Source organism: Talpa europaea (assembly GCF_964194135.1).
Source record: "Talpa europaea genome assembly, chromosome: 3".
Lineage (NCBI taxonomy): Eukaryota > Metazoa > Chordata > Mammalia > Eulipotyphla > Talpidae > Talpa > Talpa europaea.
In genome coordinates this window covers 90,916,531-90,942,997 of record NC_140069.1, presented here as the reverse complement: position 1 = coordinate 90,942,997, position 26,467 = coordinate 90,916,531, and the positions used below count along the sequence as shown (strand labels likewise).

At 34.1% G+C, this 26,467-nt stretch overlaps 1 protein-coding gene across 1 annotated transcript in view; it reads left to right on the top strand.

Moving 5' to 3' along the window:
• Positions 1-26,467, top strand: part of AGMO (alkylglycerol monooxygenase) — a gene marked incomplete at both ends in the record, with an annotated part of 280,550 nt that overhangs the window by 112,118 nt on the left and 141,965 nt on the right. Inside the window, 5 exons of the mRNA XM_084230587.1 lie at positions 435-530; positions 18,359-18,425; positions 20,778-20,843; positions 20,931-21,010; positions 24,460-24,594. Coding sequence (XP_084086713.1) covers positions 435-530; positions 18,359-18,425; positions 20,778-20,843; positions 20,931-21,010; positions 24,460-24,594 — 444 coding nt within the window. The remainder of the gene's footprint in view (positions 1-434; positions 531-18,358; positions 18,426-20,777; positions 20,844-20,930; positions 21,011-24,459; positions 24,595-26,467) is intronic.

Here is a 26,467-nt window from a genome sequence, read left to right as displayed (position 1 = left end):
AATTTTATTTTATTACTAAGCATGCTAGGTAGTACAGAGTTTAGAAGCTGTCAAGGTATAAAGGCACAAGCTCCTCCATTTCTTTTACTTAAATAAAGTATTTGTGTGTATATAAAAACCTCATTACTTCCAGGAAACACATCCAGCCTTTTCAATATTAAGGAAATAACACACCACGTATGATATTTTAACTAGACAATATTAAATGTGAACTAGAAGTCCAGTGGACTTAGCTCCAATATGTCTGCAACTTTACCACTGTGTGGAAAATTAATGTTGTAAAGTCAAACACGGTGATAAAGTTTACAGAATAAGGTATATTTGCTAAACAATAAGATAACTTGCTAAAGTATACCCAGAATGTTGAACCATTCATAATGGTTTGTTATGTTACAAAATCATGTATACGTATTTAAAATATTTTAATCTTTCAGATATTCTACACTCCCTTGGCCCTCTTCATACCACCTTCAGTATATGCTGTTCATCTTCAATTCAATCTCCTCTATCAATTTTGGATCCATACAGAGGTAATTTTTTTTTTATGTTTTATACCTAAAAAGTTAGCCTGAAGCTGGAAATTCACTAGCAGCTGATTTATTGTGTAAGAACAATCTTTGTCTGCCTCCTTTAAGGAGAAACATCTGTTCATTTTTATTCCTTTTTACTTAATATATATTGCAAAGTTTATAAGAAGCAATGAGGCCAGTTGGTCTCAATTAAATAAAGCAATTTTTGAACTATTAAGTGTCAAAACATTTTAATATTATATTCAGTTCAGCATCTTCCTGTATTACAGATTATTAAACATTATACTCCAAAAGATGTTGAAATTTATTTCTATTTAGAAATATGAATTTATATATTTTTATGTATTTATAAATCTATATATGACAAACATTTATAGTATTTATAATTTAACTTATTACTATAATAACAAATAGTTAAATAGATAATCAATAAGTGGGAACTCCATGAAAAAAATTAATGCATAAAGAAATTATCAAAATATTTTATTGTAATTCTTGCTTTAATTTTAGAATTTAGGTTTACTTTAGAGTGTGTTCAATATATTCTTAGTTTTCCCCATCCCCCAGAACAATGAACAAATATAACTGCTTGGTTCTTCTGTGGTATCTCAAATTGTCAGACTTGAATACTTACAGATAGATCATTAAGCAACTGATTGGTTTATGAACTCTTGTGCTGATCTGATTGTTAAATATCAAAACTCACAGACCCAGAAAAATTCTTCCTTCTACACATGAGAAACCCTTCAAGCATTTGGTATTTATTGGAAGTCTTTTGAAGTTCAATAGGAAGCATGTTGACAGGTGTTGCAACTGGCTGAAGAATACTGCAAATCACAGCTGTATTAGATGCCAAATCTTGATATAACAAAGCGCATTATTTCATTAATCTGCAATATTTCATGCTACTGATTTACTTACACTCAAGAGACTGTTAGCATGACTTTGGACATATGTGGCATTACTTGAAGATCTGTCGAGAAATAGTATTGCATTTTATGGTAACTGACATACATCAAACAGACAATACTACAACCATCTGAAAGAGTTGTTGAGGCCATTTCTGACTCTAGAGGTCAAAGACCAAATTTGTTTAAATCAGTGGAGGGAAGCTTTCTGATGATTTACAGGGAGGGGTTAAAGGAGAATTACATTTTTATAGTAGCTCTGCCACAGGTCATGCCACATGTTCAATCAGGTATTAGTCTGGATACAGAACAATGGGGCAGGAGTAACTTCCTCCCTTTCCTGTGTCCCTCCAAGAGGCCCATGCATGGGTCAGGGCTTGAGTTCCACTGCTGGAATTAAAGGGAGAGTTGAAGAAAGCCAGCAGTGAACATTCCTTTTAAACTCCCAAACTCTATATGGTTTCATGTCCAACTCAAACGCAATGCATTAGAACCTCTCACTGGACTGCACTTCATACTTTTGAAAATACTATACCAAATATAGTTACAACAGTTGACCTGAAGAGCAGGTAAGAAGACACTTTCTGAAATTCAGTTTTTGTACTTGGAATTTTAAATTATATTACTAGCTATAAATACATTTCTAAGATTTCCCACAGTTCTGTAATTATATTTAATTACTATTATACAGCTGCTATCATTTGTTTACAAATAGTGGAACCATTCAAGATGTAGAGCCAAGGGATTTTTAACTGTATTTGCCTCTAGACAGAGGCATGTGAGTTAGAGAACTGCAGTGGTGACAAAACTTAAATTTAAAAAAAATAATGTTTATCACCTCCTTTTCCTGCTTTGGTTAATACAGACTTGATTAAAAAATTTAAAAAAATGAAAACAATATCTTTCCATTTAGAAAAAAGCCCCTTTTATGACAACAAAGCCCTGTTCGACCACTTAAGCACTGCTCAATTTCAGACTCTTGGGTCTTCATTTAGAGAAACAGTATGGAGACATAGACATGACAGTGTTGACCAGTGAACTCTCTACCTTCCTGCTAGAATTTTTCTTCTGATATCATCCATAAAATAACATTTATATGTATTTTTATACATTCTGTTGATCATGTGCCTTTTTCCTTTTTTCCCTGGTGACTTTTGGTAAAAAGAAATACTAAATATAACAGTTTATCACTTTTTATTTTTTGATCGATATTTGGTGGAATTTTTGGGTCTATTTTGTTTTGTATTTTTGCTAAGGAATCATTGTCTATTACAATTACCCTGGGATTTCTTTTGGAATCTGTAGAGTTTTAATTTTGGCCTTCAGTTCTGTGATATATAAACTTGAATAAACTTTTGTATATTTGTAGTTGGTAGGGATCATGATTTATTATTTCTGTGCATGGACTTATCTTTTCATTCCAACACCATTTATGGTGAAACTTTCATTCCATCATTCATTAATAAATGACAGTACCATATAAAAGTTTAATAGTGAAATGTGCACCTCCTGTATACATAGGACAGACCCAGCATAATTGAGTAACTGTCCACATGTCATCTTAAATGTTTCAGTTAGAACAAGGGAAGTCAGCTAGGGCTTTTACTAGGGGGGGGTGGGGCGGGGGGAGAGTTACGCTTAGCCTTTGGATTACTTTGCTGCCTATGTTGAAAATAAATTGATCTTTTATTTTTACTCTAACTTTGAACTTCTCCATTGTTTTATTTGTCATATATGATATAAATCCCTCATTTTATTGATTAGCTTTGCAGGAAGAAATATGTGTACCATTTATATAAGAATTAATTTTAAAATCTCTAGGACTTATGAATTATTTTGTGGTCTTTTATTAAAGACAGCTTTCTTTCCTATCTTTTTAGTTTGAAGACAACTTTCTTTCCTATCTTTTATCACTACATCTTGTCTTATTGTCTAGCATTCATGTATATAACATGTTAAATTAAATTGGGGGAAATAAAGCCTGACCATATTCTCCTTAAACATTATTTTTCTGTCTCTCTCCTTTCTCGAAACTCCAAGCCCAAGTTTCTTAGCCTAATTGATATTGAGTCACAGATCAATAACTTCTGTAATTTTTTTTAAATGTCACTGTTTTATTTTGACTGAATTATTTCTGTTAATTTATTTTCGTCTTCACTTATTCCTTTACTTGTTGTTTTCATTATGCTGTTACAAACACATTAAGTGGATTTCTTACATCATATATTGTATTTTTTTTCAGTTATTGCTACTTCTTTATTTTTAAATAGCTCTTATTCTTCTGCTGCGATTGTATCACTTATGACTAATTTCCTTTAAGTTTTTTCTGTATTTTTTTTAATGAGGTGACTTTGGTTTATAATATTATATATGATTCAGACAGAGAGATAGGTTCACACCTTTTCAGATGTATGTTGCCACACCACGCCCACCACCAAAACATCCATAGTTCTATACTATAGACCATTGAGCACTCTCCTACCATTGCCTTCTGGTGATGTCCTTAATATTATAGTCAGATTTCTGGAGTTTGTTTTAGTTTGGTATTATCTGTTCCTTTGTTTTCTGTGTCTGTATTCTACATTTGAGTGAAATCATCTGGTACTTGCCTTTCTCCTGACTTACTCTGTCTAGCAAATCTCCTCTAGTTCTTTTCACATTGTCACAAATGGCAAGGATTTCTTATTTTTTTTTACAGCTGAGTAGTATTCCATTGTGTGTATATATAATACCTTTTAAATGTAGTGAACTGTCATTGTGCACTTAAGTTGTTTCAATGGCTTGACTATTGTAGTTAGAACTACAGTGGACCTCTGAGATTAGTGTTTGCTTCACCATTTTTATATTGTCTCTAAGTGATCATTTCTTTAGTCTGTAATTCTAATGCAAAGTTGTTTATGGATTTAAGGTCATTATTTCCAGTGTCTCATTTTTACATAGTCATAGGAAAAACTGGACATCATCCTCAGTCAGTGTCGTACCTCAAGCATGTTTCGGGGTAACTCTTCCCGTCTTTAAACTGCTGTTCTTCTTTGTTTCTGTTCATCTTTAAAAACAATATCAATATCAAATATTGGCATCACTTCGACTTCTTGATTTCTCCTATATTTTATCTTTAATTTCTATACATGTTCTCCCTAACAATAACTTTTCATTCTCATCTAGTTACCTTTTATGATAATTCACCCCACCCTACTTACTCATGTATAAATTTGCATTTTCCCAAATGCTTTCAATATATACATCTCTTTGGCATTTATATATTTAAAAAAATGCTTCATTAACACCTACTGTATACTTGGCAAAAGGCCATTACAGTTGTCTGACTTGAATTAGCTGCTCTGTTGCTAACATTTTTCTCGGTCATTGCATCCTTTGAAAATCTGTTTGATTCTAATGACTCTCAAAGGAAAGAAAATAAAAAAGAATTTTAAGTTTTATTGAGTTTGCCAAAACTCATCAATAAACTATTTAAAAATTAAAAGATCACCATTTTAAAATGGCTCTTTTAGTGTATTATCATTCCACCCTGGCTGTGCCTGGTTACATACAAAATGGCTTCTATAAAAGGACTGGAAGTTGAGATTCTCAGACACAAATAATAATGTAGTAGTCTATTTGCCTGAGTTAGAGAGATCATTCAGGACCAAGGGAGTAGTAAGACATAGTGATTATGAGTATAGGTTTTGCAACCAAAGGGAAATTTATACTTTATTGGCAGCTTGCCTATCTTGTTCACCATTGTGTTCTTGGAAACTTAAGAAATATCTACAGAATTGGAGCTCAAGAAATGTTTATGAAATGTATGTGAATATTTCATAAACTTCTTTAAACTCTCTGATTTTGCCTTCTAACTTGTTATGTGAAGGTAATCATATCCACCCTGTAAGATTGTGATGGATATTAATGAAATAATATGTGTAAAGTGCATAGTCTGGGCATGATATGTTTTCAGCAAATACTAGTTATAATGAAAAAGTCAAAAGACTATTACTACATGTTGGAATTAGTACATAAATTCAGAGCAATTATTGATGGAATTATTACAGTTGTGTGTCTCTGCATACTTCAAAATTATCTATGGTCTTACTCAAGATATAAAATGATGGTCCTCTTTAAGAAATACATAATATAAATTTATAATGAGTGAGATAGGATCCTGCAATTTGAACTAGCATCCCCAAAAAATTAGACTGAACATCAAGATGGTAAATTTTGATGACCATGAATATAGATGCAGGCAATAAACATCTGGAAGACAAAGACTGGTTTTTGTTCATCATTATTTTCCTTTTATCTTGAATGTGGATGATAATCAGCAAGTATATTTTTTATTTATTTTATTTATGCATACAAGGACTGGGGTGTAGGCCAGAGGTGTAGGGGTGTGGGGGGTGAGACAGAGTGGAGAGCAGAACAGCCAGATCTACTGAAATACAGTGCTGAGGGAAGCAGCGGATGAGACAGGAGTGGTCTGCTCTGCCATGTTGGTTAGCTTCCCAGCCAGGGATCGAACTCATGTTGCAGTGGCTGGCAATAGCTTGATAGTGCTGAGACTTAACCCTTTCTGCCACCAGGAAGGCCCAGCATATATATTTTTAATTAATTAATGAATTGATGGCATTAACTACAACCTTTATAATACATGTGTGTGCAGAGGAACACAAAGAGAAACAAGTACCCATAGCAAAGCCTTGGATCAGAGAGGATGTACACTGGACTGAATTGTGTTCCTCTAAAATTTATATGTTAAAACCCTTATCCCCAATACAGTAATATTCAGAAAGAATGCCTTTGGGAGGTAATCAGATCCTGAGGGCAGAGTCCTCATGATGGGATTAGTGTCCTTAAAAGAAGGCAGTGGGAGAGAAAGAAGTTGCAGCAAGACTGTGATTCTCATCAGACACCAAATCTGGTGGCACCTTGATCTTGCATTTCCTAGACTCCAGAACTGTGAGAAATAAATGCTTGTGGTTTTAACCATTTGGTTTATTGCATTCAGTTATAGCATCACAAACAAACTAAGACAGGATGTACTGATTTTAAAAAAATGAGGAAGGGATTCACTTTAGCTTCTCCTTACAAGAAATATATACTAATGGCATATACTAAGACAAACAAGTCTTTGTAGATTCTAATCTGTTTGAAAACTTATAAGATTTGTGATTTTATTCTGTAATATTTGACTCTAAAAGATTAGTATTTATAAATTATTTTTATAGAACAAACCCATTTATAATGGGTGATAATAAAAATATCTGACATTTGAAACAATGAACTTGAAATGCATATTTTGTTTTATTCTGGAAAGTATGAAGTGCTTAGACAGTGCTCCATATATGCTTGGTAATCCGTTACCAAGCTTGCTGATTACAAGCTATCCCTGAAATAGGGAATATGTTCATAATGACAATCACAGTACTCAGTTTTAAAATGAGTGGAGAGACGTTAACCAAAACAGAGAGACACCCCACTGATTGGGAAAAAAATCTTTGCACTCCATTCAGCTGATAAGGGACTGATCACAGAGATATACAATCACAAAGATATACAAAGAACTCACGTGGCTCAACAAAAACAAAAGAAACAATCCAGTCAAGAAATGGGCAGAAGAACTCCAAAGACATTTCTCCAAAGAAGAAATGCAAATGACCAACAAGCCTCTGAAAAAATGTTCAACATCCCTTATCATCAGGGAAATGCAAATCAAAACCAAACTGAGATCCCATCTTACACCAGTTAGAATGGCACATATCAAAAAAAAAACAAGCAACAAAAAATGTTGGTGAGGATGCAGTGAAAAAGGAACTCTCCTACATTGCTGGTGGGAGTGCAAACTGGTCCACCCACTGTGGAAAGCTGTCTGGAGTTTCCTCAGTCTACTAAAAATGGAACTACCATATGATCCAGCAATTCCACTGCTAGGGATCTACCCAAATGACACAAAAACAGTGATTCAGAAGAGCACCTGTATACCTATTTATATTGCAACACTATTTACAATAGGTAAAACCTGGAAACAACCCAAATGCCCAAAAATAGATGACTGGATGAAGAAGATGTGGTATATATACACAATGGAATATTATTCAGCAATCAAATAAAGTAAACTCATGCCATTCGCAGCAACGTGGATGGAGCTAGAAGGAAGTATGTTCAGTGAAATAAGCCAGAAGGAAAAAGAAAAATATCGGATGGTTTCACTTATAACTGGAATATAGGGGAACCAAATAAGACATCAGTGTAAAAAAAAATAACAGTATAAAACACAACAAAGCAAAGACAGACAATTATAAACCAGAGACTACTGCAGGGGAGGAGGAGGGAGAGGGGTAAGAGGGAGGGAGGGAGGAGCACAGGGGACTGTGGTGATGGTGCATGGGTGCCTTGGGGAAAGAAATTCTATGGGGACTCAATCTGAGGGGGTTGGGGGAAGTAAATATTGTCTAAAAAATGTAAAAATAATAAATATTAAAATAAATATATATAAAAGAAAAAAAAAGAAAATGAGTGGAATTTTTGCAACATTCATTACAAGACTGCCTCATTTATATTTTTGAATAGAATGACTTCGTATCTCAATTTATCAGTTTCCTTCTTTTAATAGATGTCACTACTACTAATAATAGTGCAGCTCCTTTTCTCAGTGAGTGCCCAAACTCATAAATATGAAGAGGTGTTACATGAAAATGAAGTTTTGATGGCTATGCTTATGAATGCTTCCCATTTTTCTTCTGTCAATTTTATTGATGTTAAAAAAAAAAAATCACTTGGAGTCCACCTCCCTTGAAAAGAACACATTCAATAGCTACTTGGATTCATTTTTCCAAGGAAACGTTAAAGGTGTTATTGAACTTGTAAGCTGAGACAAATTCAAATAAAATGCAAACTTGTCCAGCTCTTGTCTTCTTATTTGAGGAATAATGCAATTATAAGTGACAAGAATTATCCTTCAAGTTAATTTATCATAGACTTAGTCCTTTAAAGCTGTTGTTTGTTGTATAAACATAGGCTAGTCTCATTCTTCCTTAAACTTTTAACTCTAACCCTGGGGTACAGATTCATCAGAAATTTACTCCCTATGAAGCGCTTCAGGATCCCAACAGTCCTGATTCCTCCAGATTGTTTTATTTCCAAACTATAAATATTGTTTTTTCACTCCTCAGTGTGGAAATTCAGCTACCTCCATATTACATGCTTACTGAAGTAGAAAACTGCCTAATCAGATAGGAAAACACTTGGCTGTGAATAAATCAGCATTTGTCGAGGATTTCAAAGTGTGAAACTAGGCAGACAAGCACATATCCTAAGAGCTCTGCTTTTTCTTCCTTCCCTGTAGAGAAATCAGAGGATAATATGGCGACCACTGCCATCTGTCTAAATACTTGAGTGTGTTGTCTTGAATTAACACAGCAGAACTAGTGGGGAATGTAATTAAGATTTTATTTTTACATTTCATCACCAGATGCTCTACAATATGAATTTATCCATAAATGTTCAGATTGATTAAGCTTTTAATAAGGAAAACAATGAGTGCTTAAATATCAACTCATTCAGAACAAGAAGTAAAATTATTTTAATATGTTAATTTATAATATTCATGGGTTTCATCCTTTTTCTAAAACTTTCAATAAGAATTTGCTATAAATTTTATTAAGAGTGAAAAACGTTTTCCTATACACATTCAAGCAGTGAAATCTGACAATTTCTCTTCTTCAACCTTGAAGTTAGAAATAGCTAAACTGCCTACTACTAAATTCTGATTTCCATTGTTCCACTCTGTGCTTTCCAAGGACCTTAACACAGTGCTTTGCATAAAATATACACTCAACAAATATGTATGAATAAATAAAATCCACATAGGTTATTTTAATTTTGCATTTAGTTAATGGACTGTTTATGAACAAGGGAGAATTTTCTACAACATTCTCCAGGAACAAACAATGGGATTGTTTGCAAAGCTGCACTACAGGAAGATAGATAAAACCATGCTACTTAACTAAAGATAATTTTCAACTTGTACCTCTAACTTCTAGTTTGCTAACTCTCCTGTGCCACTTATAAATTCAATTTCATTATCAATTCAAATATCTGTTCTGTGCAATATCAATTAATGTAAAAAGTGATTTGCTCATCCTTCCCTAAAGAATAAAATTCTATGAAAAAATTAACTTTTATAGAACCTTTTTTTTTCCTGAAATACCTCTACCTTTTATTGAAAAGCCCACTGGACTATAAATAAGCTTACTACAGAAAATATCTGTGTATTACTCATTTTTTTCACTCTACAACCTAGTAAAGTCCATAAAAATCCAACAAATATTTGCATAATGAGCATACAGCTGATTATACAGTAACTTTTAATAAGAGTTTGATAGATAAATACAGGTTTTAATGATGTAAAACAGATTATTTTCAATGTTAGTAGAAAACCTCTACTTGTAGTTTAGTACATATAATATAATTGATTGGCATTGAATAGATTTATACACATGATAAATATATTTAATAGGATAAATGTATAAAAGAAAATTAATGTCTTAATCCTTAAGTCTTTTATCTATAAATTTGACTAAAATATAGATTATATTATTGAAAGATAAAAATACTTATAAACACTTTCTTTTCAAAAAGATGCATGAGCTTATAGTTAATTGTAAAAGGTCTTTCCAAATAAAAGAGAAAACAAATTTTTTTATATACACATGTACCTGAATACATTAGATGATAGATAGACATGTACATACATGTATACATACATAGACTTGTAGATGATAAAGAAAGGGGAAAAGAATGAAAAAGGAAGAAGGAGAGAATGTAAGGATGGAAAGAATGAAAAGAAAGAGAAAAGGAGGGAGAAGGGAGGAAGGAAAGAAAATTGACCAGGAAAAAGACAACTAATTCTGGTATAACTATTAGTACATTTAATTTTAGTATGAGTTTGCATTGAGTCATGCCACTAATTTACCTAAAAAGTTTTGCCATTTTCAGAGTGCACTTCAAACATATCTTTCTCAGTTAAATATAATATGACAGTGATTTTTATATCAGACAATAAATGTCTTAGGGCCTGGCTTGTATTTCCTTTAAATACTTACTGCAGTGGAAACCAGAGGCCCACAGTTGTAGGGGCCTCTCTGGAACATCAATCATGTTTGATGCTGTAAAGAAAAGTCTTGACCAGTTAGATTCAAAGTTAACATTCTAATCTATGCTCATCTGAATGCAGGCATTTTCTTACTACAGAGATTTTATTTCACTTCAGTCCCAACCAAGGCACTCCTCAGCATTTATCATATTGTTAGCACATTTATTTTAATAATGAGGATACTGTAAAAAACATGCTGCTTGGGACATGTTTTCCCTATTATGATTTTTCCTTTCCAGACAGGAAGCATGAATATTTGTAAGCATCTCTTATTTTGAAGAACATTACAATTAACTATAGGCTTATGCCTTCTTTCTGAAAAGTATATGGCTATAAATTTTCCTAAGGTCTTTCAATAACATAATGTGATATTTTTAGTAACACTTACAGATAGAAATATAATGTGACATCCCCAATATTATTCTAAATTTTGACAAAATAGAGGAAGTGAATTTTGTTTTTCTTTGTTTTTGAGGTTACATTGGTTTACAACCTTGTATGTGATTTAGAAGTATAAGATCACACTTTTCATGCGTATGTTACCATGCCGCACCCACCACTGAGGCACCCATAGACCTCCACCGAAGTCCATTGAGACCTTCCCCGTTTTGCTCTTCCTCTGTAGCCTCCCCTTCTGGTAGCTTCAATTCTACAGTTAGATTTCTAGGATTTTTTTATTGGTTTTAGATTTAGAAAGTCTCTTCCCAAGTTCAAGAGTCAGTGAGGAGAGAGGATGCAATTTTTTGAGCAAGTCAAATATACAAAATATTTTTGTCTTTGATGCACTGAATATTTTTGCTGACAGCAAGTCTCATTCTCAAGTTGAACATTGTAATCATTTCTGAACTCTTAATTGAACTATGAAAATCTGACTAGACTCTTTCCTAGTCATGCGTCAGAGAAAATAATTAAGAAATGTGTGCCATCGAGTAAGTCAATTTTATAAGAAATAACTTCAAACAGACATTAATTTAGAATATTTTGATGTTTTATAGAGTTCAACGTTAAGTGATTTTCCATTTCAATAGGAAAGACAGTTAAAATGTTTTTTTGAATAATGAAGGGTAGTCAGAAAACTCTTGAGAACTATGTCATAGAAAGAGTTCATTGCTGCCAGTACATAGTAGGCATTTAATTATTTGATTTATATATACTTAGTGTATTGATTTTCAGAACAAACTATTCCAGGTGGATAAAGTACAGATGATTCCTGAACAGCAGGGGCTTGTACTATGAAGGTCCCTTTATATGCTAATATTCTTATAATAAGCAAATGACATGAAGTCATAATATCAATCAATACAGTAAGTGCCGTAACTGTATTTTTCTGTCATTATGATTTATTTAAATAACAATTTTTTTCTCTAACTTAACTTTATTATAACGATAAAGTATGTAATACATATAATGTATAAAATAGATAGTAATCAGCTGTGTAAGTTGTGGGTAAGTTTCTTATGAACTGATTTTGGGGAGTCAAAAGTTTCACACAGATTTTTTGATGTTAAGGGGTGGGGACACTGATTCCCCTAGCCCCTGTGGTGTTAAATAGTCAACTGTAGATGCAGTGGGAAATTCATTAATCTTTTAGGTCTCTCAGACATTCTACTTATTCAAAGTGTGACTTCATGTGAAGGGGCAGGGACTTATAAGAATTTAAAAAATAAAAACAATTTTTGTGATAGGAAAAAATATATGTTTCATGTGGCTCCTTTAATTGAAACTGAAGTCCACATAAGCCTGTACTTAGAGAACATAAAAATAATTCAAGAAATTAACCTGCCAGTTATCACCAGAAATCAACTATCTCAACATCTAGCCTCTATGATTTTCTGGGGTTTTGTTTATCTGTTCTGTCAGTCCCTTCATTTTAGCTATATATACTAGTTTCTCGATTCACTAAATCAAAGACCATGCTTGGACTTCCTTTCCTGACTGTAAACTCTGAGGTCATTCTAGAGTCATGTTTTGCCCCTAGTCTTAGGAACAATCACTAAACTCACTCCCTAATGCACCTCTTCCTCAAACTTCCATATTTGAAGACAGATATTATAAAATGCGTGCCTCTTAAACTCCAAAGTACTGGAGCAAAACAAGAAATTCATACCCAAAGTTTCTAAGTCTCCTCATAATTTACATTTTGGACCAGATAGTTTTATTTTGAGAGACTGTTCTGTACATTGTAGAATGTTTAGTAGCACTAAAGCGCACTACTCATTAGTCTAGTAGCACTTTTCCCAGTTGTGACAAAAATATCTCCAGACGTTACCAAGTGTCCCCTGGGAGTATATTCACTACTAAAGGCATGAGTGGGTCATGAGTGGGTGAAGGACAGGGAGGTAGATTTATCTACTCAATATAATCATATCATCTGATCGAGCAAACCCTCTATGCAAGGCAAAGTTGTATGTGCTGTGAGGAACTTGAAAATGAGGTTTAGTTTCTATCCTTCTGGAAATTACAATATAGTACAATAAATGAACATGATTTTTAATTAAGTTTCAGTTAAGACAGTCCAAGTATTTATAAAGAACCTAGAGATTTCAGCTTCTATAAAAAACCCTGTGGGTATTTGGACATTAATGGGGCTTCTTCAGTCTCTGATACATCACTCTGAGTCTTGTGCACTGGAATCCTCTGTCAGAATTCTATGACACAGTGCAGCATTACATAAAAATCACTAATACCTCAATAGGTAACCAAAGAAAGCAAAACAAAATTTTCACTAGGAAAAACCAAGAGCACTTCAACAAAGAACTCATCATAACTAAACCCAAACATGCGCAGAGATCTAACTGCAGAACTGAGGCTACCATTTTTGTTGATGAGGTAAATGACATTGATTGAAATGATGAATCAATCTTGCATCCCTGGGAGTAAACCTACTTGATCACAATTGGTAATTCTCATAATATATTGCTGGATTTGGTTTGTTATCACTGCTATTACCCAAAGAATATGAAAACACTAATACGAAAAGATATATGCACTCCCATGTCCACAGCAACACTACCTACAATTATTAAATTCATGGAACCAATCTAAATGCCCAATGACAGGTAAGTAGACAAATTGTGAACTATATACTCAAAAGAATCCTAATTAGCCAATAGAAAAGATGAAATAGTCCCTTTGGGGACAAAATGGATAGACCTTGAGATGATTATACTAAGTGAAATAAGTCAAAAAGTGAAAGCCAGATATCAGATGGTTTCACTTATCTGTGTAATACAAATAACAACAAAAAAAATATACATACTGCCAAAGCACATCAAAAACAATTCTTAAGCTCTTGGGAAAATGTACTGGTTACCAGAAAAATGTACTGGTTGTGAGGAAGGGAGAGAAAGAAGAGACAAGGTCGTGTATGGGCCAGGGTTAGAGTATTGGTATGGGAGATTTGTGGAGGGTAAGTGAATCATGTGCATTTGTGGAGGTATAAAAATGTAACCCCAAAGTCATATAGTTATGTTAACAATAGAAAACTTATTAAAAATAATTTTAGAAATTGAGGCTAACCTAGGAGGAGAGTAGGGCATAGGGAGCAAAGGAGGGGAGGAGTTCAATATGCGATGGGGGAGGGGTTTTGGTACTTTGGTAATGAGCTTGGTTTGGTGTCCTAAATTTGGAGAGGTGTGAACATATACCCATAAACCATATACAGTGTTATAAACCAAAATTACCTCAATAAAATAATTAAAATGTAAAATGAAAGAAAAAAGAAGAGTGCTTGAAAATTGTCCTTTAACTAAATCCGAAAATAAAAACAGTATCCTAATAGGTCAATGTGGGAAGTTAAGGTCTTAAAGCAGAAGAAAAAGCACATTGGAAATGAATCTCTCACAAGGCAGAAAAACTTTGAATTCCAAGAATGTTGGACTTTCTTTTGTTTACTGTGAATGACCTTTCATTTAAATCTGTTTTTTGATAAGGAGAAGTGACATGATGAGCTGAATTTCATGGCCTTATTCTGGTGCTTTTACTTTTAACTCATCTCCCTCAACCTCACCATAGATTTGTAGAGGGAAACTGAGGAATTTGTGCCCAATCCAGCAAATGGTCCAGGAAATTTCTACCATAAAAATGTTTATCAGTAAATTGAGATAATTATTAAAATATTTTCTTTTTATTATTTACTAATTTATAACAAATTATTATAATAAAAATTAAGAGTTTGAGAAATGATCTCTTTGGAAAGAATGATTTCAAGAACTACTCAGAAAAATGTTTAAGTTGCAATTTTTGAAGCTGTGTGAGTAAACAGCACCCACATTTTAATAATACAGGAACTAAAACATACTATAAATAACAATGGACAAAAACATAATCTAATGCTCATTTTTTTAGAACACTCATTCTTAACCTCTTCATATTAGGCATCCTTTTGAATATAAGATAAAAATAGTAGTTTATTTCCAGAAAAATAACCCATGGTCTGATTTTCATAAAATTTGGGATGATCTTACCTTCTAAAGTCTATCTACATCATTTATAGGTATCCATTGTCATCAGTTTACAGAATCCCAACAGGATGGCAGGGTACAACACTCAGAGTCATGCATCATAGACTGAAGAAGCCCCATTAGTGTCCAAATACCCTCAGGGCTTTTTTTTTTTTTTTTTAGAAGCTGAAATCTCTAGGTTCTTTATAAATACTTGGATTGTCTTAACTGAAAATAAAAAAAAAATAGTTATTACTTTTTATTAAAATTCGAAAAGTTTAAATTGCTTTTATTTTGTGAAAAAATGCTGTTATCTCTTAAAAATAGTAAAATAGAAAAATAGATTGCTGAACTGAAACAGATGACCTTAGCATTTTCCTTCTTGTAATTTAACTTATAGAGCTTTAGTTTTTGCTGTTTTTAAAATAATAAGGTATTGGACTTACATTATTTTGAAGCCCTCTTTATATTCTAAAATTCCATAATTTGAATTAACTCATGTAAATCTAAAAAAACAAGACAAATAGCTAACTTCTTTTAAAAATGGGAATAGCTGCAATTTCCACAGTAACATATTTTCAGGAAGTGATTCAAAGCTAGATGTGGTTGAATTAATAAATGACTGAATTTGCAAAAGTGGGCGATAATTAAGTCGTTACGCTCAACCCTTATTAATTATTAATGACTTCTTCATGACTTTGAATCTGAAGGGTTTTCTACAAGAGAGCTCCTGGCTGGGCTGTCTGAATGATGAATCATCTCCCCCACGGTGGTGGTCTTGCCCCAGCTCCAAGGTAGTCATAGACACTACCAGAAAATTTAACTGTGGTTGCCTGTGTTGTATTTGGCTTTAAATTACAAAATGAAAAAAAAAAAAAAGAGGAACTTTCAATATTGATATCACCATCTTTTAGGCTGCAGGAGCAAAAGATTTTCTTTGAGGTAAAGAGCGCTACATTAAAAAAATGCACTCAGCCAACGCTCCAGTCATCTGAATGCACTCACCATTTGTGTGGCTTTAATTCTAACTGCACATATGCCAGACCAAGGATCAGAAATGCATCTGGGTAGCAGAAGCCAGTCAGTGTAGCCTCCTCCATCCCCTTTTGTTGTCTGTTTTTGTAACATATGTTAGGCACCAAAGAGACAAACAAGGACAAAATGGTTTTCTTCTTTCCCATCTGGTCTGCTGCCAGAGATACAAAGCCTGACCAAAGCATCAGATTTCAACATTCTGACTGCTGAGAAACCCCACTATCCTGTTCTGTCACTATTCTTCTCTACAATATTTTCCTACTAAGTAGAAAGAAATGTAGTCCAACAAAATATGGGGTTATTTTTATTCCTCTCCCAATTTCTCATCATTAATACTGCATCTCTGGGGTTATACATTTTGTGCCCTATTTCATATGAATAAAATCTGACATAAGGGCTATGTATTCATAGTATTTTGAATCCATGGAATTAAAACACAGATAGCTCTTCATGTATAAATGACTTTTGTTTTATGAATTAACTGAAAATTCTGTTGGAGCTCATTGTATATTTCTCTGGAAATAATTTTAAAAATGGTAATAGAACTCCAGATTAAGAGAGGAGGGGGGAAAAAGAAGGGAGGAAGGGAAGCCTAAATTAAAGTAGAAAACATAAATTACATGTATTTTCCTTGCAAATATTTCTGTTCCATCCTAATGGAGACAGAACCCTTAGAAACTGGGCCACAGGGCGGGTGGCAAGGACTGTTTCTTTCAGTTGTGTAAACAATGGGTCTTAAAAGAAGACAAAGGGGCACCTTCCCTGTGGAAGGATGCATCATTGCTATGTGACAGCCCTTCAAGAAGTTACAGGATCTCACAAACTGAGGTCACTGGGGCTACCGCAGCTGTTCACTTTGCTGAGTAATTCTAAATTGGGTATTTTAGTATCAGATTGTCAAAAATTGATTAAACCTTGCCTTATAAAGTGTTGCAATCTAGAAGTATGTTTGGGCATTAGGAATGTGTTAAAATATTTTCAACTGGTTGGTTGAACACGATTGTGTATTACTAGAGTAGCAGTTTCTTTTGCTCTAAAAAGTTAACTGAAGAGTTTTCAAACATTCAGAAGAGAAGAGATACTACTAGGATATATTTAGATATTTCCATCACTTTGATTTAAAAATCACTATGATTTTGATTCATTTGTATCAGGCATTCTTTTTCTTTTTCATTGCCAAATACATTGTTGCAAAAGCTAACTTGATATGTAATATATATCATGTATACTTCAATAATACGAGTCTAAAAATTTACATTATCTTAACAATACAAATGCTATTGTAACATGCAACAGTGGTATTTTTAATTATATAATACCCTGTTTATAATCAATTTTCCTTCATTGCCTTTAAAATCTATTTTATATTTGCTTTGTCAAATCAGTATTTAAGGAAGATCCTTATACTGGGTTGGTTGTTACGTGTCTTAAATATCATTCCATTGTAAGCAGCCTCATCTCCCCATTTCTATGGCCATAGCACTGATTTGTTGCAAAATTCAATGGCTGTTATTCCTTTCCTTCAAGCATCAATTATTTCTTTATGTTTGATACATCCTCTAATTGGAAGTTAACTGTATAGGTCATTTCTTAAAATATTATAGCGGTGTATTTACTCTATCAAATAATATATTCATTGAGATAGTGATATGGAAAATTATTCTGTTATCTGCTGTGGATGATGGAAGAATAGTATAATCGAAAGTTAAGAGAGTCCCTATATTGCCCAATATTAATTGCATAGTGTGCTGAATGATTTACACAAGTCCTGCTCTTTTTTTTTTAATGACATTTATCTAAATTCTAAATTCCTTAGAATTCGTGGATTCTTAGTTTAGGGCTTTCTTACTGAAAAATGTTGAGAGAGAACATTTAAGAGGCTTATTGATGAGATTCTGAGGGATGTTTACTTGCAAAATAAAGGCTTCTTTACCTGTTTGACTTTGAACTGTGCCTCTAGGATGGAGTGTCTGTGGATAAGTAACTAGTTAGGATTCTATTTGAATAAACGTCATCATCCTGATGCAGTAGATAATGACTGCAAGGATCTGGGAATTGAAGAACAGTCCACCTCTTAATCTTGCTATTGTACTATCTCTCCAAATAGTAATGAGCATGGTATCTTATAAGTCCCAGGTTGTAGAGAAACTTCTCTCTGAACTTGAACCCAAAGAAATTTGCAGTAGCTCTTCGCCCATGTGCAACCTATTTAGGATTTGAAAGTGCGTACTTTTATATAATTACGTATACATTTCATGATTACTATGTGTTTGAATATTCTTTTTCTTTATACAGGTCATCACTAATCTTGGTCCCTTGGAATTGATTCTTAATACTCCTAGCCATCATAGGGTTCATCACGGTAAGGAAATTTCATCTCTTCTTTTGTTCCTCCTTCCCCTCTTTATAAATAGTATTGTCATTTTGTATCATTTCATCACCATTGCCCAGTACAGTGTACACTGTGCATATAGACATCATTTCTTCCTTAGTACCTGGACAAGCCTTATCTCCAATGCAAGGACTGGAGCTGAACAACAAAATCTTTTCGTATCTGGTGATGACATTTTCTTTTTTTGCCTAGACCTCTTCAGTTGTAGTGGAAAAATAAATTAACCAGGTAAAGGGGGTGCATTTATATTTTTATGGATCCTGTTGATGGCCACCCCTTAACCCAGTGCTGAGGGTCATTCATATTTACAGCCAGAGAGTGCCTGTTCTTGAAAACTGTTGAGATTTGAGTACGTCTAGTAAACGGCCCTTCCCTTCCCTTCCTAAATTCTGTAATTCTCAATATATGCTACATTTGCCTGAGAAGGAGAAAATCTCATGTAACTAGTGCCTAAGAGTTGAAAATACTGCATGTGAAATAGAGGAAATATTTGCTTTTTTGCACCAAAAGACCTGCATAAGAAAGGGCTTATTAACATTATTTGGAATAGGCAAAAAGATATAATTTCAGATATAATATAGTTCCTACTGTCTATTATAGACTACTCATGTAGTGGAGAGTTATATGGCAATGGAAATGTTCAAACTCTTGCAACATGCAGTGGTATGAAGAAATCTCATAAGCATATCGGTGAAAGAAAGAAGACAGTAGTAAAAGAGTAAATACTTTTGTCCTGTTTTTGTAAGCTTCCAGACATCACATACACTACTGCAGATCCGTCTTCCCAAGTGGGCAAGAACCTTTCCCCATGGCAGGCAGTAGAGCAGAGCATTATTTCTCTTTGAGCGAGAAGAATAGTTTGCACTGCACACACTGTTTTCTCTTCCAAACTCAACATTCATTCTCTCCCCACAAGAGAATTGTTAGTGAGTGAGAGGAGAGACCAAGAGTGTTACACTCTTTGGGCTACCTCCAATTAAAAGGAAATGTAGGGTGTGGAGAAGAACAAGTCCTCATCAAAGAAGTGGTCAGTCATTTCCTCTGTTTACTGCAGAGTAATTCCCATTCTCGTTGCTTTATCAGTTTCCCAACCTAAAAGCTAAACATTTTACATTTGTCCAAACTGTCTTGTGTTTCATAAAAGTTGGTCTCTACACACTAGATGACAGTTATATCCCCTCCCAGTGTAACCAATAGTGTCTCCCATTGTTGTCACGTCCCCAAAAAATAGAGGGCACCCCCATCCTACTAAGAGCTTCTGATTAGTTCACCTGTTACCTTTTTTATGGGTCACTTAATTTTAATCATTACTCTTTAGTCCTAACAAAAGGACTATTTGAATTATCACAGCTTTTAAAAAACTGGAAAATTATAAACAAAAACATTTGCTTATCCTGGAACACTTCTATATATGTACAGTTTTGTAAATTGTATCATTAATTTCTATTGAGATGCTGGATTTAGAGGTATAGGTTCACACTTCTTCAAGTGGTTATTACCAGACCACCCCCACCACCAGAATACCCATAATATACTTTTAAGGAAAGCTTTGCTCTTTTTTAGTAACATTAACTTTAAAATAAATGAAATGCAAACTCAGTTTACTAAGAAATAAAGTCTAATTTTGTCAGTTGTAGGGTATATGAATTAATCAGGCTTTTTATGCCACTAATTTCTGTGGCTATCACCTGTGGCCTTGATCATGTTAATGCAGAAGGACCTTGGGTGGGTGGGCTGGGCACGAGTGCCTCACTGTGGACACCTGGATTATGGGTGTGTGCCCAGCGCATGTGCAACTGTGCACACCTGCGCATAGAGGCGGGGATAAAAGCGGTGGCAGTGGAATCGAGAGGGCTATGAAAGAGGCGAAGCCATGAGACTATATGCTAGAGAGAGCACCAGAGGGAGCCCAGAAAAAGAGAGTAAAGTTTCTTGGCGGGGTTGGGGGGGTCATAGAAGGGCGGGGATAGGTGGCTCCATTGCCTGCCTCTCTCCTCCCAGCACACCCCTGCCTGGCCCATGTCTGCTTCCTTGTGAGTCAGCCTCTTTGCCTGGTGAGTCTATGTACTTGGTTCCCCGATAGAGCATTAAACCCTGAAAAATCCACTGAGGACTGTGGGACTCTTCTATATCCAATGCCTGAATCAATAATGAACCTACCCTGTGCCTGCTGGTACTAGATCAATGAAAAGATATTTCTAGGGAAATATGTTCATGCCTTAATTCTGTGAGTGGGTTCCAGATACAAGGCAATGAGATGTTTTTTAAAAAAAAAAAACCTTCATTTTTCAAAAAAGGTATTTTTAATGTTTTGTCTTATAGGTAGAAACCGTTATTGCATAGATAAAAACTATGCCGGTACCCTTATTATATGGGATAGAATTTTTGGTAAGTAAAATGTATGGAAATTGAAAATTTATATTTGTTCTTTAAGTCACAAAGTCAAAGATGATATCTTTAATGTCTGTCTTCTAGGGACATTTGAAGCAGAAAATGAGAAAGTTGCCTATGGTCTAACACATCCCATTAATACATTTGAGCCATTCAAAGTGCAGGTAATGTACTGGGTTTATTCTTTCTGAATTCGTTATGTCCTGTCAGTTCTTATATTTAAAAGGAGAATCCATTGTTGAAAGACTCATTACATTATTCAACCCTGAAAATAAAGATTTTAACCATAAAGGAATTCAAAAATAATACTGACACTGAAAACTTAAATTTATTGGACAAATCACATTAAAAAACAACTCCTTTAAGAAATGGAAAAAAATTTTCTCCCAGAAGAAATTAAAAAACGTGGCTCGTCAGGATACATTCTTTCTCAGAATAGACCTGATAAATATTCATGTATTCAGAAGGAGCGGTAGTAAAATATATAACATAGGCTGATCCCACAGTGAGAAAAATATTTGCTTCAAGACTACATGACTCTGGTTAGAAATTCAACATGAGGCCTTTGCCCTGTTCTTCTTGGAACCAAGTGTCAGGACCTATTACAGGTTGGTTAGGGCTGCACATTACCTCACCTGCTGCATCTTGTTACACTGAAGGAGTTTTCTGCTAGACATGTGGTATTGGTTGGTGACTAGTCTCAATGGCTTGCACTAGAGAAATGAGGAATGTCTGTGCAGCTCTGATCCACCATTCAGACCACCACAAATACTCCTGGGGTTGGGAACTAGTAAATGAGAACAAGATAATGCTTGAAAAACTAAAAAGGTCAAGACCACTCTGTCCGGGGGACTGGGTATACAGCTTTCCATAAGGGAGGGAATTAAAGGTTGAAGAAGGCTGCTGCTTCAGAGTTTTTAAGAATGTTAAAATTACAAAATGCATTGACATTTATCCAGCTTTTACTGTATGTAGGCATTTCTAACGGCTCAGAACAAATATTTAATGAAATCATGACCAAAACCTTATGAAGTAGTGGTTCTTTTTAGCTCCTTTTTTCTTTTATGGTGGATAAAATTGAGATTCCCAGAATTTAAATAATTTACTCAACTACATAACTGCATAGACCTTGTCAGATGCAAATATAACCAAGGCAGATTTCAAACCAAAGTTAATATTTGCTGAACTCAATTTAACCTTTTGACTCTGCTGCCTCTTTATGGAAAGACCTTTGCTAATTGCTTTCACTTTGCAAGTGAAAGGTATTTTTATCTCACAGTTCAAAAGAGAAAAGTTAATTATTTCTCTTCTCAACTATGTGTTGTCCCTTTCACTCTCCACCCCCCCCCCCCGTGTGTGTGTGTGTGTGTGTGTGTGTGTGTGTGTGTGTGTGTGTGTGGCATTACTAAGAGCATAAGATTTCACGTTTCTCTTAGAGAAAACTAGCAAATATTGCCAGGGTACTTTTGTAATAGTAAGTTATAGAATCAAAGACATTTTGGAAATAATACTTTGAGAACTAATTTACTTGATTTGTCTTGTCTCTGTATTGTGGAGATTAAAAAGGAAACAGACTACTTGGTTTCTGTCCTCTAGAGGAGAGAATTTTAAACTTAATGTGCATGTGAGTAACAGGAGGATCTTATTAAAGTGCAGACTCTTCAGTTGGCCTTAGTTCTGGTCCACATTTCTTGTTTCTGACAAGCTCCCAGGTGATGCCAATACTGCTGGTTCTTGGCTGATTCTTGAGGCAGTGAAGCTTTGGGAGTATACCTTCTTGCTGAGGGAAAAGGGCTCATATTTGATACAGAATAAGGTATTGAAAATTGTACACTATGAACTGCACAGATATAAAATTCGGATTTGCAGAGAAACCGTATCCAGACAATGACAGATATTTAAGAACTGCTGCTGAATCTGGTCAATTTGGCTGACCTCTAGCCTCTAATAAACAATTCTTTTAGTGTAGTAATTACCACATATGCTTATTCCTGTTGTCACAAGTGTCAAATTGACAGGCTGTGCAAATTAGGAGCTCCTGAAGCTACCAAAACATATACTTATTTTCATCTGTATTCCCTTATATTTAGCCACATTTCTCACATTTCCCATCAGAAGCACCAGCAACAACTTAGCGCAGCTTCTGCTAGATGGAGAGTTTTCTTTTTTTCCTTATTAATTGGCATAGACCATTCCATTTGCTCTCCATTGGGGTCTGAGAATTTTAGGGCATTGTACAGCAAATGAGAAAGTTTTAATGTGCTACTAGGTATTTTTCATGTTGTCTAGAATGATAACAATAAAACTGCAGTAAGTTTTCAAAATAACACAAAAGTATATTAATGTGTTATAACTCCAAAATATTAATTTTTGAATTATTAATACTGCAAAGATCCAGGATAAATTTATGTCTAACATTTCCTTCTTTCCTCAAAGTCTACTCCATAAGCCTTACATTGTTCTTAATTCCTTCAGATTCCTTATTGTATTTCAAGCAATTTTTAAAACCTCTTAATCCTAGAATTTTGAATTCTTTAAGAAACAGTAAAAAATATCAAGGAGATAACAAATTCAGATAGAACCAAATCTTTCTATTAATATACTACCACACTTATAATATAACTCATTTTTATAGAGTCTGTCTCTGATTCCTAACTTCTGGGAATATATTTAAACCTATGCTGTGTAATTATCACATCTGTGGTATGCATAGGTAACATTCCTAATATCTAATACTTATTGAGTACATAATGTGCATGTATACTTTCAATTTATGCATTGTCAAATGTGTATTATTTGAAGAATGTGAGACGAAAGAAGGAAGGGAACACAATGGTTCATGATGGTGGACTTTGGGTGATTTGGTGTTACTAAAATTATAATAATGTAAGCCAATGTTAACTCAATTACTTGAGTTAACTTCCAAAATTATAATAATGTAAGCCAATGTTAACTCAATTAAAAATATTCTTTAAAAAAAGGAAGAAAAAACAATGTGAATTCCTGTTACAAGTCTCAAGGGGAACTCTTAGCACACATTTCATTTTCTTAATACAGAATATGGCCTAATACACAGAAGTCTACTATCAGAAATGGTTTTGGACAATTTTCCTTAATATGGCATTATCTATAAGTTAATATGCTAAGCAAAGGGTTATGTAAAAATTTAAACAGATAGGTTCTACTTGCATATTTCCGTGTTCAACCTTTATATTCATTTTGCAAGACTTTAGAAAAGATTTGATTAGACATTAGCAAATCATGTGTATGATTTGCTAGTTAATTCCTTTATAAGGGATGCCTCAACTCATTTTTTTCTACTTTGCTGAATTTCTAACCAATTACATAATTTTTCATTTTCAAATTATAATATTTTGTAGCTTCAGAAATACTGGCAAGAACATATTTTAAATATAATAGTATGTAGAATGCATAGAATAAATTACAATTGGGAGGGCATTTGCATATTAATCTGTATTAGTTGACATATATAGCCTATATAATAAAGGGAAATAGGTGAATTAAACTGAATAATAAAATAATATATGCTCTTATTTAATTTTTTGTTATGAATGTTTCTTATTTTAAATGTGCTCTATTGTCATTTTTCTAGTTTCACCATTTAATTTCCATATGGACTACATTCTGGGCTACACCTGGATTCTTCAATAAGTTTTCTGTCATATTCAAAGGACCAGGATGGGGTCCAGGTAAACCAAGACTTGGACTGAGTGAAGAAATCCCAGAGGTAAATAGAGTTCTTGGGTTTGGTGATGGGGAAGATTTGCCTTATAAGGTCTTCACCCCATTGTATATATGGAGACAGTGCAAATCTTGCAAAAAATTGTCCTTGGGCGGATGCAGCCCAGTTACACACAGCTTAATTAATGACACACAGCTAGGGCCAATAAAAGGATCCTTCCAGACAAACACTGCATCTTACTAAGGCGCATGCTTGGGGGATGGTGTGCAGTGCAGGTATAGCTGGTTTTCTGATCCACTAATCCATGGCAAAGAGCCTTTATGTAGCACAGATGCTGCCCAGACACATGTAATTGAGTCACAGAATTCTGGAGCACTAGAGATAGAGGAGTCCTTAAGATAATACATTGTTAGCCTTCATTTTTTCATGAAAATCTAAATTTCTAAAATGGAAGATATAAAGTCAGAGGAAGATGAGGAGGTAATCGGATTACGCTATAACTTTATTCATTCTAAGGAACAGTGGTGGCATTGAATAGAGAAATTCCATTAAAAAGAAAAAATAGGCAAGGTAGAGATCTTTAAGATGCTGACAGCCAAATTAAAAATGCAGGTTCAGTCTGCAATCCTTAATAGAATTGACAAAGAATTTCTAATTCTAATATTTCTAATTCTAGTATGTCTAATTTCTAATTCTAATATGTCTAATTCATAATATGTGGGATACATATTATGACTTCTTATCAAAATAACTATCTTTGGGCCTCCCTGGTGGTGCAGGGGTTAGTCTCAGCACTATCAACCTATTGCCAGCTGAGTTATTTCCCCAGCCAGGAAGCTAACCCACATGGCACAGGGGCCTCCCTGGTGGTGAAGGGCTCAAGTGGCAGCACTATGAGGCTATCAGCAGCCATTGCAGCACTGCATGAGTTCTATCCCTGGCTGCCCAGGGAGCTGAACCACATGGCACAGCAGACCTCTCCTGTCTCGCCTGCTGCTCCCCTCAGCAGTGTATTTCAGTAGATCTGCCTGTTTTCTCCCCATTCTGTATGTGGTGAATCCTCTTTCCCCTGCACCTCTGGCCTATACCCCAGTTCTTGTATGCGTAAACAAACAAATAAATCTTTAAGTTAAAAAAAAAACTATCCTTAATATTAAATAGAAACAACAGAAAAAGTAAGTTACTACTGCCTTGAAAGATAATTGAGTAGAAAATTAGTCAATATTTAAAGGAAATAATGAATAAATTTATATGAATTTTATTAATTTTTCAAAGTCCTGACCTTTATGTTTTCCAATCTAGTTATGAAAACTATAGTATTGAAAGTTTTCAGTTACTTTTGGGTATGTTCACAGTTATAAAACATGAGTGAATTTGCTAGAGGTAAAAATAAAATCTAGTTAGTTATGGTCCACTTATTTTTTTCAATAGATAACCCAAAGTGATTATTTCAAGATCCTATCCATGTCTACATCCACATTATAACAACAGAATTGCAGTAATTCTGAGAAATGTTCATTTGGGAAATTTGCTTCCAATAAAGCAGTATTTTCCTTTGAGGTGTATTTATCTATTTTAATGCAAATCACCTGCATTTCTATTTTGCTATACTTTCTTGTATAATCATACAGATAATATATTTCACATTTATTTTTGTTTTATTTAACATTAGTAACATTAGTAAATTTTTACATTGGTCAGTATAAAACAGATAAACACAGTCATACTTCTGAAATTCTAAAAATGCATGTCTCCTTACTTTCACATTTTTCTATCCAAAAAATGAATGTGAGAGGCTTTTTAGGAAAATGTTAAGTGAAACTTTTCATTTCTTTTTGCATATTTTATCTTCCCTTAATGTATTTTTCTTTTTTTTGAAGATTTATTTATTTTATACGAGAACCGGGGTACAGGCCAG